Source organism: Anneissia japonica, unplaced genomic scaffold (genome assembly GCF_011630105.1).
Source record: "Anneissia japonica isolate Jap-2015-1 unplaced genomic scaffold, ASM1163010v1 scaffold287857_len828801_cov194, whole genome shotgun sequence".
In the NCBI taxonomy this organism is placed as follows: domain Eukaryota; kingdom Metazoa; phylum Echinodermata; class Crinoidea; order Comatulida; family Comatulidae; genus Anneissia; species Anneissia japonica.
The window spans coordinates 676,932-694,126 of NW_022738478.1; the positions used below are offsets into that span (position 1 = coordinate 676,932).

At 34.7% G+C, this 17,195-nt stretch overlaps 2 protein-coding genes across 2 annotated transcripts; one reads left to right on the plus strand and one right to left on the minus strand.

The window, feature by feature from the left end:
• Positions 1-557: 557 nt before the first annotated feature.
• Positions 558-8,967, minus strand: LOC117117573 (soluble calcium-activated nucleotidase 1-like). The gene is made up of 3 exons (XM_033261915.1): positions 8,959-8,967; positions 6,185-6,413; positions 558-4,853 (listed from the first exon to the last, which is right to left on the minus strand). Exons 1-3 carry the CDS (start codon positions 8,965-8,967, stop codon positions 4,483-4,485), a joined length of 609 nt encoding a protein of 202 aa, XP_033117806.1. The 3' UTR covers positions 558-4,482.
• Positions 8,446-16,585, plus strand: LOC117117548 (mitotic spindle assembly checkpoint protein MAD1-like). Its single transcript, XM_033261874.1, has 17 exons — positions 8,446-8,644; positions 9,085-9,188; positions 9,651-9,817; positions 10,154-10,336; positions 10,957-11,009; positions 11,331-11,402; positions 11,521-11,602; positions 12,231-12,361; positions 12,504-12,618; positions 12,815-12,876; positions 13,106-13,192; positions 13,727-13,871; positions 14,094-14,234; positions 14,580-14,846; positions 14,965-15,175; positions 15,314-15,504; positions 15,896-16,585. Exons 2-17 carry the CDS (start codon positions 9,113-9,115, stop codon positions 16,052-16,054), a joined length of 2,142 nt encoding a protein of 713 aa, XP_033117765.1. The 5' UTR covers positions 8,446-8,644; positions 9,085-9,112; the 3' UTR covers positions 16,055-16,585.
• Positions 16,586-17,195: the final 610 nt, after the last annotated feature.

Consider the following 17,195-nt stretch of genomic DNA (forward strand, 5'->3'; position numbering starts at 1 on the left):
GATCCAGAGATGTCCGAATGTGGGGGCTGAAAATGGGACCGATCGAGACAACACCACCCTAGGGGGAATTCCCCACCAAATTTTTGTATTATAGACGCCCAAAATAACCTCTGAGGCATTTTCTTTTTTCTTTTTCCTTTTTTTTTTACTTTCCAAAAAAAAGGGGGGGGGGAGACACAAACATCTGCACCACCAAAATTGGGATTTTAGAGCATAATATCTAGGGGATAGCAATCACAATACAGCTTTGTTTGGTTCAGCAAATTAATATTTTCAGTCTGACAACCTCGTCATTGCATAGGATGATCATGGTCCATGATTGTCCAATGTGGTCATTTTCCCCTCACCACTGCTGGCACCGCTACTGTGTTGCAGTAGCGTACTTTCGACTTGCACCTCTTGAAAGATAATTGTTATTATCTTTCGATAACAATTTATTGCATAAAAAAGGAAATTTTTATATACTGTAATCTTTAATTATTATGAACAGGTCTAAAATATAGCAAAAACAAAGAATGGTTGGCATGATCTGTATAATGAAACCACAACAAAGAGGATGAGTGTTTTACCTCAAAGTTTAATATTCAAAACTGAACAGGATAAAAAAGTTAACTGCAAACAACCATTGTTAAACAGAAAAAAACAACCTAAAGAAATTATGTACTATAAAAATACCAAGATACAAACATTAGTGACCCAGACCTATATCTTTTGCACAAAATCACCATAAAATTATCACAAATACAGTAATTAAATAATACAACCAAATGAAAATGAAGGTATACACCTGAAATAATTAACTATTCAATTGATGTCCAGTTTGAATGATTTATTAGTAATTTACATATTAAAAGGAATTATAAGTGTTAAAATATTACATATTAAAAATTATTTAAATTATTTAAAACCAACAAACACGCATAATGTTGTACAGTTGGATGCACAGGAATTTAATTAATACAACTGGTGTGATTAGCAGTGGATAGCAACAGAGGGAAGGTATCTGGGTCACAGATGTATATCGTAGAATGAATTTATTTAAATTAACTCATCAGCATTAAATTTAAGTGTTCACTTAAACGTATCAGGTTATTCATTAACTCCATAGTTTATTACTGGTAGATGCTTTTTTACGAGTACTTAACTTATTAAATAATGCAGGTAGAGATCGCTTCAATTATGGTATTAACAGCTTTACTGACTGGCAATTACCGTATAGGAAACTTACACAGGTGTTAATATAACATGGTTACATACTGTACTACTAGCACCTATCATAATACTGAAGAAACACTATTGTAACCCACATCTACTTATCTCATAATATAATATTTTATACACTCCACATTATTAAATATTTTCTCACAATATCTGGCTTGGATTTTCCTTTTTTTTTTAATTTTCCAGTTACATCTGTTCTGCACATAGAGACTCTCGTATTTTGCGCAATATAAATGAATAACCTTTAACCTTTAACCTTATCTTATTAGTAGAGACAGTCATTTTGTGGATAATAATAATAATGATGTTACCGTACCATTTCCACTGGTTACCGGACAATGGGTTAAGCGTCACTTCAAGGCTGATCAAGGAATCGTAAGGATACCAACATTATTAATTATTATTATTATCTTCTGAAGCAACAAGACAGAACTTTGGAAGGTAATTATTGCTCATGAAATAATGAGAGATGATAATTTTCATGATTATAATAACGTGACCTTTATATATAGCGTAAAAAAATAAACTGCCTATGCTTTCAGTAAAGACTGCTGAGAAGCTTTCAACCTTATGCGTTACACAGCGAATACAGACACTAGTATTTTGCTTGTCATGCAAAAATATAACCTTTGACCTTTAAATGTGCTAGTCACACAACTGTTGATACCCTGTTATTTTTAATAATAATAATGATGATGACTTTTATTGTAAATGTTTTTTATTATGTTTCTTGTAATTGTTTTCCTGTAGTGGTCTTTTTTTTCTATGTACAGTATTTTAAATTGTATCATATTTGGTAGGAAAGCTTGTAAATCCAATGCTGCAATTCAGCTTTGGCTGCTACTGATTGTATAGATTGAATAAAGAATTTTGAATTTGAATAAAAAAGCAATTTAAACAATGGGATGGTAAAAATAAATTTAAATACTTTTATATATTACATCATCACCACCATCACTCAATTATAAATATTTGTATAAACTAAATATAATCCTATCAATTTCATTTCTATCCACACTCAAATACTTTGAGACAGAAAAACGTGATATGCCCATATTTGGGTGTAATATACATTGTCATGCCTATATATGGGCCCATCACACAAATTTGCCACATAAAATCTGATAGAGTAGACTAAGCCTTAACCTGGTTTCCATAAAATTGCTTCACTGTTGCAAGAGTGTTCTCACTGAAATCCGTCCCCAACATAATCGTGAAAACTCTCTCATTCGAGCTGCCAATCGGCAGCAAAGCTGTCAGTGCTAGTGTGTAGCAATGTTATGGACATCAGGCTTTACAATAGACACTCCTTTGCAATAATGCATTTATTACTGTAATTTATAACAAATTTATAACAAGTGACTTACAGTATTGCGTTGTATTCACTCTCCATTATATTAGAAAAAGCATTGCAATAAATGATACATTACCACTACAGGTAATGGAAGTTGCATATAAAATGGAATACTAAGCAAAAACCTAGTTATTTACCATAGATTAGAATAAAATATTACATTTTGACAAAAAAAGCTGCATTATTCAAATGTTTTGGCTAAAAATAATTCTATTAAATTTTCTTAGAAAAACATGATTTTGACTTGCCTCAGTGACCAATACCTGTAATACTGTACACATAGAGTCATGTCCATATATGGACAAATCCAACAAATGTGTCATAAAAAGTATACACAGACCTTAAAGGAAACAATACAAGTACTGTATCACACCTATATTTTACAATCCTATTTTTATAATCATCAACAAATAATATTTACAATAATTACGCATGATAATTAATTATTAAATTCTCAACTGAATAGATTTGTTAGTATAATATAATCTTCAAGAAATACTTAGGTTAATTGTAAAATAATACGTTTTTTTTACAATTAAGACAAATTAAAAATTTATAAAACACACACAGTAATTAATTTCACCATCACCAACTCTTTCTTCAGTCATACAACAAATATTTTAGCAACCAACACCACAGTAAACAGATACTCATCAAGATGATATACATTATGATGTTTGCACAAAAATTATTAGTCCGGTAGATATCTAAACCTTGTTTCGTCTGTCAATTGACATGGTACACCTGCAATTAAGACGGTATACTTCAAATCTGCTGGTACACTAGTGAAATTTAGAAGTGTACTAAAAAAATTCAGAATGTACATTACTAAAATTAAGATGGTATTCACTTAAAATTCAGGATGTGTTTGATTGAAATCTAGGTGGTACTCTGCTAAAAACCTGGAAGTGTAGCTCAACTAAAATTTAGGTGGTACAGCGCTAAAGATTTTGGTGCAGCTGATTTTGAAATCCAAACACAACAGAACACAGACATAAGCAGCCCTCAACATCTTCAATAAGAACTATAAAACATCATACTTATGGATGTACACAGTCACCTGACATACATTTGGGTTGACAAATAAAAAGGGAATAAGATTGCACAAAATTAAAAACAGTTTATGCAGCCCACATTAACATTAAACCCATTTCCCAATAATAATAAAATTAATATTAATAATAATATCGAGCATTTGTAGCATGCTGGTATTCCAGGGAATGCTCTCCATGCCAAAATTTGACATTTTTCAACAACAAATTCAGAATTTTGCTACGTTTCTAGATGTATTGTTAGAGAGCTTTCGTTTGTGCGATGCTGTGGGATGTAGAATGTAATTACATCACTAGAAAGTCATCTGTGCACGCGAGAATATTAAGTTCCCCTCATCGCATGAATGCTAGGATGCAATTTGACCAAATCTATGTTGAGAAGAGAATGTAGGACGGTCACACATGTGTGAACCTGTTCGAGTGTTGTGTAAATCAAAGGCCCCCATTGTCTCCATGATATGAGATAGCTATGAATATCATATTAAATGTACAACAAAATACAAGATGTGTTGAGAAAGCTCAATTAAAGTAATACTAAACTTGGTCTGGAATGTTATTTTTTCTAAAAATAGATGTATAACTTGTCCCTTATACCTTAAAATGACCTTTTATACCGTTACATTACTGGTAACTAAAATTTAGCCACACTGTATGAATATTATTACAGAAAGAATATATGCATTGGCACAGTATTTTTAAAAGTTCATCACAAACCAAAAAATGCAACATTCAAGATCTCATAGACTTCTGGGAAGTGACTACTGTACACGTTTTGGGATTACTGTTGTTTTGTACACCAACATCTTTGGGTTGGATACAGATATAAATGATATTTATATTAAACGAAATTATCATTCATATAAACTCAATACCCTCGTACTTATTATCTGCTATCTTCTCATCCGGATAAATTACTCCGCCATTAATATTAAATATTGTTAAATATGTCGCAATTTCACCGCTATTTTCCTCAGTTTTTAAGGCAACTATTACTTGATCCTTGGTCCCCGGTATGAATTTGAAAGACGAGAAGCCACGTATTACATTTAGGCTTCCAATACGTGTGACTGTGATATGTTCAAAGTCCTCGGAGCAACGAAGGAGGATGTTAGTAGCACGGTGTTCATCTTCAACTTCATCGTAGCGCATGGTGCTTGCACGTCGTGGTAAGAAGAACCATTGTTGATGATGATCACTCCAAACACCGGATTCATGGATCATGTATCCTGGAAAAGATATTATTTAATTACAAATTCAAAGATTCTTTGTAAAATATAGTCATAAAAATAAAATTAAGAGACAAAAAATTCAAACATTATATTTTCCATGTTACTTTATGTTAATAATTTTTATAATATAAAGCGCTGTGGTATCCTCTGATAAGAATGCGCTACATAGATGCCTGCATTATTATTATAAGCTGTACATATTATCAAATTTTCATTGACAAAAAATTGTTGAATACCCATATATAGCCATGATGTGCTTATATATGGTCATTATAGCCTGGTTCTCACGAGAGCCCTAGTATCCGGATCGGGAGCTAACTGTTAGCGCTTAACTGTTAGCACCTGTGTGAGAAGGCCCGATCGGCTATCGCTAACTGTTAGCAGCATCCGGATACCGCTAACAGTTAGCCAGCGCTATCGGTTAGCAAGTTGAGCGCATTTCTATCATCAACCAATCACATGTACATGTTTACAATTCCCAGTTTCTTATTGGCCAGTGATTGGATCATCATATTCTTTGTCTCTGGATCGGGATTTTTTCGTATGGATGCACGGCAGCTAAGCAGATCCTGCTAACAGTTAGCAGCCGTGTGAGAACATAGGCGTTGTGATGTTATGACCATATGATTTACTTTACTGTAGGCATGTCACACGTTTTACTCAAATAAAATTTAATAGTCTGGAAAGGACATAGGGCTAGTTGACAATCATCAACATTTTCACAAGCGTACAAACAGTGCTCTTTTGCTAGCCCTCCCTCCCCTCTAAAATTGTACAAAAAAGTGTTAATTTTACAAAACCATTCTCCATTTTTTTTTTGTGTTGAATAAAGCATGTATTTGGTTGCTTAAAAGTGAATATTATATTCATGGTTACATTATCATTTTACCATTATTTTACATTGCATAATCAACATTTTAATGCATATGTAAAAGTGTACAAATTTGTCTACCCCTCAACCCTAGCATACTGCTTGCACACTTGTGAAAATGTTGAACGACCCCTTAATAGAATTATAATATTTACTATTTGAGTCACTATTATGTTTAATAAAACATCTCTTGTTAAACTTGTCTTTGTAGGTTTACTCATTATAAAGTCCCATATTGAAGACATTACTGTAGGCAATACAAAAATCCTCATTAATCTAAAGTAGTCAAGACGATTTATGAAACATCTCTTTCATCATTTGCTTCCAACTAATATAACAAATCCCCGACACCACCCCTGCTTCCATTACCATGTGTCAGCATCTCAGAGAGATTTGAACTGACTACCCTAGAATTAGAAGTTAGGCACACCACCATTAAATGATATACACTCCTTACCTGGATATTCATATCCAGCACTTTTTCTCATGGCATTGTAGTTTTGCGTCCACTGTACATGCCTTACCTCACCATGATGACTGATCACCTTCACCCATTGTGGATTCAGATTGACCAACTCTCCGGTGGTGGTTGTCCACTCCTTCCCCAGACCGCCAACATACAAATGCTCATCTTTTACTGCCATCCACTCTGCTTTGAAGCCTGTGGAACCAAAACCAATCAAAAACTTTATAAAGAAAATAAAAACTAATGCTTGAAAAATAAACAGCGTAACAGTCTCAGTTGTACTATAATACTACTGAGCAAATGCATACTACTTCTAGTAACCTACACTGCATTGGATTGGATTTAAATCAGTGTAAACACAACGGATAACCAATGAAAGTCTGAAGAAGACTTATTTCAAGTGGCATCCATCCTCCTGTTGAGGAAGCAAGGCACCAGGAGCAATGCCGTTGCCAGGATTTTCAAACAGTGAGGAACAATTATCAGGGTTTCCTCACTTTACGTGCAAATTAAATATTGCGAACCCACTTTCCTAAAAGTTCCCTCATTTTACGCAAAAATATGAATAATCTGGACCCATTTTCTAAAACATTGACCAACTTTACACAAAATATCAGAAATCTGGACCCATTTTCTTAAAAGTTGACCCATTTTACACAAAATATGAGAAATCTGGACCCATTTTAAAAATGTGGACGTATTCTTTGAGGACCCATTAGAAAAACTGTGTGGGACTGTCCCAACAGCTGGCTACGGCATTGACTGGGAAACGATCCCTGGGAAAATAACACAAAAGATATTCCCCTTAAGTCCAATTTAGAGAAATTATTATTATTATTATTATTTATTATTATTACTGTAGGAAGTCTAGTGGGCAAGCCCTACCTTTACCTATGCACCATAAGGGAAAACAAAAAAAGAAAAATTCAAAATCAATAAAGATTTAATGCAAAACAATTCATTGTATCCACTTATGCAATAATTTTGTCATAATCAATAAATATGACCAAAGATTATTTGACATCAAATATTGATTATTTCTGATATCAGCCCATCCTGTTGAGAAAAAAAAAATTTGTTCAATGTTATGGGGTGGGCATATACCAGATGAATCGATGGTTTGCGGAAACCAATTAATCACATAAGTCGTTTTAAGAAGCCAAAAGGTGAGCAAAAGAAAGCCACGTCCGTGTTATGTTTACAGTCGAAAGAGGGACTCCACCTCCAGAGTGTTCGGTCCGCAAACTCGATCCAGACGTCTTGTTGAGAAATATTATAACATACATGTTGAATTTTCTGGCAACGCATTTAAGTCAACCAGCAGTACGCATGCGTATCACTAGCCGCTGATCATGGTTGTTCGCCCTGGTTCGAGACGTAGACGAGTCAAAATTATTTTCTTTTACTTTCCGAATATTTTGCAACATACCGAGCAGTCAGTAAAATAAGGTAAAGTAGGGTAAAATATGATTTTTTATATGTTTTATATTGCAGAAAACCTATCGATTTCCACTTTTTTTTCCGTTAAAAATGTCTCAACCTGCCTTGTGTTGTGGCTGGTGATACGCATGGATACTTATTTATTTATTTAAAACCATGTTTAATGATCTAGAGAGGGTAGCTCATCCAATCATTTTGGGCTCATATACATTAAAAATACAATAACATTTGATAAAATGATAAAACAGGTAAAAATCATAATAAAAAAGATAGAAAAATTATATAAATAAAAAAAAACCCGATTTACATAATTGACAATTTCATTTTTCATTTCATTTATTTATTCAAAGAGCACAATAACAACAAGAAACAACAAAACAATGGTCAGGGACAGCTAAAGCAAATAAGTAAATGTAACTCAAAAGTGTCAGCTGCCCCTAAAACATAAGAAAAAGTGAATGGAAAAACATGAATATTGCACGCTAATTTGAAAATATTATAGAAATATATAAAAAGCCCTAAACAATTTAAAGATTAATCATTAATCTATATTACGTATAACAACATTTCTTAAAGATTAGAAATATATATTAAGATAAATTTAATTAATGATTTGATTTAAAAATTCATGGATTCGAAAAAAAATATTAAAAAATGATGATTTACATAGCTGACGTATTACCATACTGCCTGCTCAGTACGTTGCAAAATAATAGAAAAAAAAAGTTTGACTAGTCTTCATCTCGAACCCAGTCCTCTCACAGAGCTATTAGCTATCTGTTGATGTTGCGGGTAGTACGCATGCGTACACTTACCACCACCGCGCGCCGCTAGCTATATTGACACTACTGTTTATCGTCAGGCTTAGCCGCCTATGTATGCAAGGCCCTAGGAGTTTTATTTTGTAGTTTAAAAATCAAAGTAATTTTTATTTTTGCAACACAGCGCAGTGGCACGCCGAAGGGCATTCTTAAGAATCACCAGCCCACTCAGCAGTTGAGGTAGACACAGGTTGGTAGACCAACAAGGCCGAGGCCTGTTTTTCCTATCGTTTTAACTAGGACTAGCCTAGTAGCCTATAGGCCTCTAGCCCCTAGGCCTTCCTACTAGGCCTATCCTTTAGGCTAGGAGGAAGGCCTAGCCTGGGCCTGGTAGAGTGAGGCCTAATACTAGCCTAGATCTAGGGCCTCTGGAGTAGTAGGCCTAGCTAGTCAGTGGTTTTATTTTGCATTTTTGTATATCCCACTGACTGTTGTCAGAGTCTTCTCTGTTGTAGTAGGCTAGTAGGCATTTTCTCCAATTAAAAAATTTAGCCCTGGGCCTACCTGTTTCATGTTGAAAAAATGTAGGCCTAAGATGATGAAATGATATAGAATAAGTATTATGTTGTATATTTACATGTTACACATGGTGAATGATGATAAATTCAGTGACTGTTTTGTTTATTACAGACTTTCATTTATGTGAAGTCATAAAAAAATGGAGGCTGCCGAAGAAAATACAGCAGTGATAAGGATGATGGGAGAGTTTGAAGCCTATATAGAAAGGGATATTAGTAAGATGTTGTTAAAATATATAATAATACAATTAATAAAATACATTTTTTCTCATGGTTTCACCACTTCCATGGAGTGCAGGGGTTTTGAGTCTCCTGTCAGTCGTGGGAGTTTCCTGGAAATGGGGACGATCTCCCACAACCGGTCCAGAATCTCATGGAAAATAACCCAACTCTTGCAAATTCAATAAATCTGTATGTTTTTACTACTGTATTACCCTTTATTATCATTTGTCTTATGGAAGTCATTTTTGATGGGTATCACCAAAGCAACAAAACAAAATTAGATGTGCTATTAAAGATAGGTTGTTTATGCAGAGCTCCCAAAAATTCTTCCAACTTAGAAACCAGAACATGAGGATAAAATAAGAATTTTTTTTAAAAAAACTCTACCACCATTTTAAAGTATACAGACAAAGTGATTCTGTATTGAGTTGTAAACAATTATTTATAACACAACAGAGAAACAACGAATGGAGCAGATTGGTCGAGAAAGGAAAGGTGAAGAAATTTTAACCCAAAGTTACTTAACCAAATTGAAGAACGATATGGAGATTGAGAAAATGTGCCACAAACGCTCTCGTCTGGAACTTGAGAGCAACCTTGCCAAAGAAAGCATTGAGAAAGATGTAAGTTTTTTTGGGGTTTTTATATCTCCATGTAATTACAAGCAGATTATTGGATTAAAAAAACATTTAAAAAAAACAATATATACATATTAAAAAAATTAGTTAATTATTAGGCAATTCACAGTCGAGCTAATTATCTGGTGTCATTAAAAGCTTTGGTGGTAATCAAGGGTTTAGCCATATAAACGAAATAGGCCGTCCAAAATGGAAGCCAGTGGGCGTTTCACTGAGCCGATGGGCGAGCCACGCCCATCTTTGGGAATCCCCACTGAATATTGGTGCGAAAACAACGTACATTCAATCAATAAATGTTATTTTTTTACAATAATTCTCCAGAAATATTCTGAAAAGGTGGTGAGATTGACACAGCAGTTAGATTATTTGTCGAAGCAGGAGGATAAGAAGTCCAAAGAGGTCAATGAACTCCGCGCTGCAAAGGAGAGTTTGCGACATCAATACGAAAATCAAATCCTGGATCTGCGCAAACAAAAGCTGGAGATAATGACAGCACATCAGGAGGTAGGTTCAGTGGCGGCGTCAGCAGGGGGCAGGGGGTTAAGCCCTCCCATCGGTCTGGTCAAGGTTCCCCCATCGGCCAAAGCTCGTCAGGCAGTCCGACCAAAAAAAAATTAAAAAAAATAGGCCTTGTTTTCCCATCCCAGCCATTTCCGGCCATCTAGAAGTCCCAAATTTTAAGAAAAATCTCGTTTTGGGAGGAGGGGACACCCCTCCCATACCCACCCCTGGCTCTGTCTCTTATACACATCTAGATGTGTATAAGAGACAGGTGAGGGCCCATGTGAAGCTGCTGCAGAAGGACCATTGAGTAAATCTGAAGGAATTCAACGTTTTTATATTATGTAGCTACTGTTGAAAGGTTCTAATATTTGATATTAAAGAATAGTCTAGGGGTCATGCTGGGGAGAGTGGGAGGGAGGCATGATGGGGAGGGTAGTCTTGCATTACAAATTACAAGGGCAGGAGTTGACAGAGTGTGCTGATATTTATAAAAAAGAAAAATAATTTAAAAATGTTTTATATTACTTGGTGAAGGGAGGACAGCTGGGAAGTGTATTTTTGTATTGCTGTAAAACATTGATGGTCTTGTTATGTTTCTAAACAATTTTATTTATTTTCAGTTGAAATTGGATACCAGCAATAAGATATCTGAGCTGTTTCATAAATTGACAATGTAAGAACTAAAATTTCCCATGTCAATCAACCAATCAATTAATCAATCAACAAGTATTTGTATAGCGCCATTTCCACAGCAGAATGCAATGTTCAGTTCCTGAGCAAAGAAATAGGAAAATTACTGTTACAAAAAATAATAAATTTGCATATTGTAATGCATAATGAAGCTTCCGTGTATTTCACACAAATATGTTTGAAATATTGTAAAACCACCGTGGAAACCAACAATCCATCAATCAACATTTAAGTCTTGTTGGCTGGTCGTGCTTAGTTGCTGGCTTCATTTTGTCACACTGTGACCTTCTTTCATTTTTTGCAGGAAAAATTCTGAAGTTGCTTTACTACAAACAGATTTGGAAGGGGCCAAAAGCCAGCTTCAACATCAAATGAGGTGAATGAGATGCCAAACAAACTAAAGATGTTTCAATGTATTTGCTTGTTTGCTTAAGTTTTTTTTCCAGTATAACAAATTATTATTTTTTAAAAATTAATTTCTAAAATTATTCCAGACGGGGTGCAGAGGCATCAACCTTAAGGAGAGCCCTTGAGCAGAGTAAGTCGGACTTAGCAACAGCTCATCAGACCATCAGGGTAAAGTAACAGTTTTTTTAAACAAATTGGATACTTAAAATCAATTAAGGATTATAACAAGAACATTTGTTTTTGCCAATTAAATAGTACATAATTATCAGCGTTCGTATCTTTTAGAGGGACATTTATTGGTGGCTGATCAATTTAAGGATGTTTGTAGATACAATTCTTTTATCGATAAATATATTATTTCAATCTATGTTATTATTCAAAAGCCCTGTCTAGACTATCATATTTTATTTGACAAAATGTGACATGACTAAATATGGTCACGATGACATCACATCATGACCATATATGGTCACGATGACATTGCTTCATGACCATATATAGGCACAGCATGACATCACATCATGACCATATATAGGCACAGCATAACTAAATAAGGTCATGATGACATCACATCATGACCATATATAGGCACATCATGACTAAATATGGTCATGATGACATCACATCATGACTAAATATGGTCATGATGACATCACATCATGACCATATATAGGCACATAATGACTACAGTATATATGGGCATACAACAGTTTCTTGTCAAAGAAAATGTGGGCAGAGTTTCAGTATTATATTATTTTACTAGAAGTAAACTTTGTTTTTTTTTTGTTTGTTCCAGGAATTACAACAAAAGCTATCCAATCAGGAAGAGGAAGCCACTATTGCCAAGGCAATGTGCAATGATGTAAAAAAATTAACAGAGTTTGAGAGACAAAATAAACAACTCAAAGCTGACCTTAAAAAGTACAGGTGAATAGAATAATTAAATAATAATTTATCTAGTAGTTCATTGTAAGGAATTACTTGAATGTGAAAAAGAAATTATTTAAAGGATGCAGGTGCTAACCTAATTTTAATAATCTAATTGATGATTTATTCTTGGTTCATATAGAGAATTGAGTGCAGGTAAAATGCTTGCTGACGAGAAGGTAATGAGCCTTGAAGGCAAGCTAAGTAGAGCTGAGCAAAAAATAGAAGAATTTTACAAGTTACAAGTACAACATGAGGTAATGACAACTGATTGATTTGTGGGGGGTGTTCCTGCTTATTTTGTTGAAGATGCATCTCGTGAACATAATTTCCGTGGCTGCTGATGCCCTATAATAATAATAATATGTCGTTCTTATATAGCGCTTCATGCCTTTACAAGGCCTCTAAGCGCTTCACATTAATGGGAATAACATTATTCTTATTTTGTTGTAGGCTCTTCAGTTCAGAGTAAATGAGTGGGAATCATGTTGTAATTTAGAAAAAGGAGGTTTTAAGTAAGTGACAATCTTCATATTTTTTTAAATAAAATTATTTTGAAGTGTTTAGTTGAAAAAAAATGTAAGGACTCATTCTTTAAAATCCAGTTGCTCTGTGCATCCCATTGGAAGTAGCATGCTAAAAGCTCTTTCCACTTTATCAATTTTTATGTTCAAAGTAAATAAATAAATAAATAAATACAATTTGTGAATATATGGGTGTGTCACTATTACTATTACTTATTAGGTCACCGATGGAGCTAGCAAATCGGTTAGCTGAACTGCAACAGAAAGAGCTGGTGTTGCTAGGGAAACAAGGCATGCTAGAATCCAGGTACATCATGAATATTCCTACATAGACATCTGACCACCATTCTCAGTCACAACAAAACATTTATGCCAATCCTTAACGGAACTCGATTTTCATTAATGTTTAGTCACCTACATAATGAATAACAGTAATAAAATTTATATTATATAGCACACATATCCATTTCAGAGAGCTGGTCCCTGCATGTATTTCATTATGCAAAGAGCAGTAGTCTTAATTGCTTTATACAGTAGCTTATATCAAATTAAAACCAGAGGGAAAGGCGGGTCATCCATTCATCACCAATCTGTAAAACAAAACCACAGAGGACAGGTGCTCAGAGATGGCGATCGAGAGACCGACCATTTAAGGCAAACTCACAGTGTTGACTGTGAGTTGAACGTGATAGTTCTGCCACATCAGGGACAGTCAATTAGTACTTACAACCTTAATACTGTCCCCATCGCATTGTTAAGGATGGGAGGGCATCAGTGGTGGGGGATCAGTTGATTTTTGTTTACATATATATTAATTGTACTGTTTCTTTTTCTCATGCAGTTCGAACATTCATCAACAGGCTTACAAGTCTGCATCAGAAAAACTTGCCTCTACAAACTCGAGACTTTTAGAGGCAGAAATGAAGAACAGACAGTTAGAAGAGCTCGCAAAACGACTGCAGAAGGGGGTAACCTTGTTAACAAAGGTGAGATATAACCTAATTACAGTATATTAGCAGGGGCTGATTTAGGGGTGGGGGTCTGGGGAACTGTATAATTTTTTCTTTTTGGTTAATCCAATTTTTTGTAAATAAATTGTAATTTTTACTTACCGACTAGGCGTATATGAAATCTGTGTCCCCTCATTTAAAAATTTCTGGATCTGCTCCTGGCATATTACTTAGTGTATTCTTATTTTCTGTTGCCAGGAAAGGGACAGTTTAAACCAGGTTCTCAACACATACAATCAAGAATTGCAGCGTGGAGGTGCTAATGCAAAAGTTGTGAATCGTCTACAACAGACAATGCTGAATTTGCAGGCTTACCAGAAACAAGTTGAAGAGTTAGAGGTAAAGTTGTACATACAAACCATCAATCGCTTTATCCAACTCTACATGTGTATTGCAGTGGCAATTGGCATTTCTCTGACAGGTAGTCCATACTCAACTTGGCCCCACCGGTTTGTTTTTTTTGCGGGGGGGGGGGGGGGGGGGAGGGAGAGGGGTGGGGGGGGAGAGAGAGGGCTGAGGGAGAGAGAGGGCTGAGGTTAAGAACCTATTTGTTATGTAATCTCTAGATTCCAGAAAAAAAGCACCATTGCCTTGGTGGTGAAGACGCTCACTTTCTAGTGTGCTATGAGAAGGAACCCTGCAAGACATATCAATGATTCTCTGATTATTCTGCTTACTTTTAAGGCTAATGTAAAATTTTGCCAAGAAATGGCTGGTAAAGAGAGACTACAGGGTCAACAGCTACAGACACAGGTGACTGAACTGAAAGAGAAGCTGGAGCTTGCAGAAATTTCAAAGGCCTTGCTCCCTCTTCCAACAGAAACCAGTTCACTTCAAGCAGAAGAGCTAAAGACAGCAAAGGAGAAGCTTCAGCAAGTTCAAATGGAGAACCAGAAGCTAGAGGAGAGATTAGAGGTGTTGGAAGCTCACATGGAGCAGCGATCTCTACAGGTTAATGGAACAAAATTCATTTCATATTTGGGGTTGTAATTGACTAAATAAATGTTAATGGAGACTACAAATATTAGTAACATTATTTATAAATCTAATTTGACTACTCATTTTTTAGGGAGACTACGACCCCACAAAATCTAAAGTAATTCACTTAAAATTCAACCCAACATCGCAAGCAAAGAAAAAAAAGGTAGAAGACATGGAGAAGCTACGCGAAGAGTGCGAGAAGCTGCGTCAACGTGTACTTCAGCTAGAGTCGCAAGGTACAACCAGTACCTCAGATGCTGCTGATGTTGTGCCAATCATCTCTAGCAAAGATGTTCAAGGTACTAAATTGTTGTAGTAACTTTTTTATAGTGGCTGTAAGGGTTAATTCTGGCTAATAAAGCTTTGATGAGTAAAATTACATTACATTTAAAAAAAAAGGCTAAGTCATCCTGATCATAAATTTTAATTTCCTTTAGATTTACAGAAGGAACTCAAAGCTTCTGAACTCCGAAACCAAAGGCTTAAAGAAGTTTTTGCTACCAAAATCCAAGAGTTTCGTCAAGCATGTTATCGTCTGACCGGCTATCAAATTGATAACCCAACCACCAACAAATATTGTTTGAAGTCCATGTATGCTGAACAACCTGAAGATATGCTTCTATTCCAGGTAATGATGTACTGTAGTTGCAATCAATATGTTCCTAAAGCAGTGGTAGTGCCAGCAGGGGGCTTTGTAATGCAAAGAGACAGGCCTGGACCCCCTGTCATCCGAACAAATATTAAAAAATAATTTACCTGTCCAAAAAAAATTTTGTGATTGCTAATCCCTAATATTGTGGTCTAAAAGCACAATTTGGACCATACTAAGCCATAAAAACTCCCCCTGTGAATGCTACCAGGGATTTTTTTTATCCAGGATCCATTTACCCGACCCCTGTGTTGAACCCTTTGTCCAATTTAATGGTTTAGGATATTAAATAAAAACTGTTAAATTTCTTTGGACCCAACTCATTATTAATGTTGAAACTGACCTATTATTCTGTGGTTTGTATTTTCAGTGGACTTCAAGTGGCGATATGCAACTTCTGGAAAATGAATTCTCCTCAACCCTTGGAGACTTTATTAAAACATACCTTCAACAACAACAGAGTATCCCTGCATTCCTCAGTAACATCACCCTTGACTTATTTAGTAAGCAGACAATCATCACCCTTTAATATCAAAATAATAGAGCTGTAGACAGTGCTGTAAGATTTTGACACCAAAATGATGGATGGGTGGGGGGTGGTTGTGGGGAATTCACATTTCCCTACATACTGTTTTTTCAAACTAATGCTCATCGCAATACTCATGGAAAGCTCAATTTGATATAACTATGTGAAAAGGCCTGTGTGTATATCGACTGATTAATATAATAAAATTAAAAAAAAAAAAAAAAAAAAAAAAAAAAAATTGAAATTAAATTGGTGGGAGATTATCTGTAAATGTAGAGTCTTATCATTGTGCAGATGTTATGTGGTGGTCACTTGGATGTTAAGTATAGGCAGCAAATTAAATCGAAAACAAAATGTGAAACTCTTTGTGGAACTGTTACTATATATAATTAAACAACAGGTAATAGTGTATACTGTGTTTTTTAGATATATTAGTGTGTATTGTAACTCAAGGACCAGTGCATAAGAACTTGTAAAAGACTGCTACAATCTTTAATAAAGTAAAAATGTTATTTTAGTTATTGCTTCAAAATTGTGCATGCTTTACTTGTTATCAAGCCACTAACAGAAACAATACATATATGTTCCCATAAAACCTGGTAAAAATTAAAATGTTAAGACAACTATTCATTGTGTGTGGAATGATAATACTGATTAAAAAATTACTGTATTTATTCTGGTTGAGATGAGACCATCTTTATGATCATGTAATAACACATAATATATACAGTATTTAATAATTGAAGTACTTACAGTATTTATTAAAAAATAATGTTTTAATATTTTGGTTGTCCTGGTTTTGTGGGAACATGTCTCAAAAATATATAGCAACCTATAGATATATGTTAAAAAGAAAAAAAGTATAATACACATCTGGAACAGAACAAACCATACTATCGCATACACTGGGGCCTAACAAGTTGGATCCTAACAAAGAATTCAAGAAGTAAAATTAACGCATAACATAAACCCTATAGAATTTAACTCAAGTAATTCTGAACAAATATTTCAATTGATTTGGCACCTTAACATACTCAATAAAATTACTGTATTAAAAAATAATACAGTATTTAAATAACAAAACCAGGAAAGGTAATTAATACCTTAGAATAAGTTACAATTGTTGTACTGGATAAATACTGGT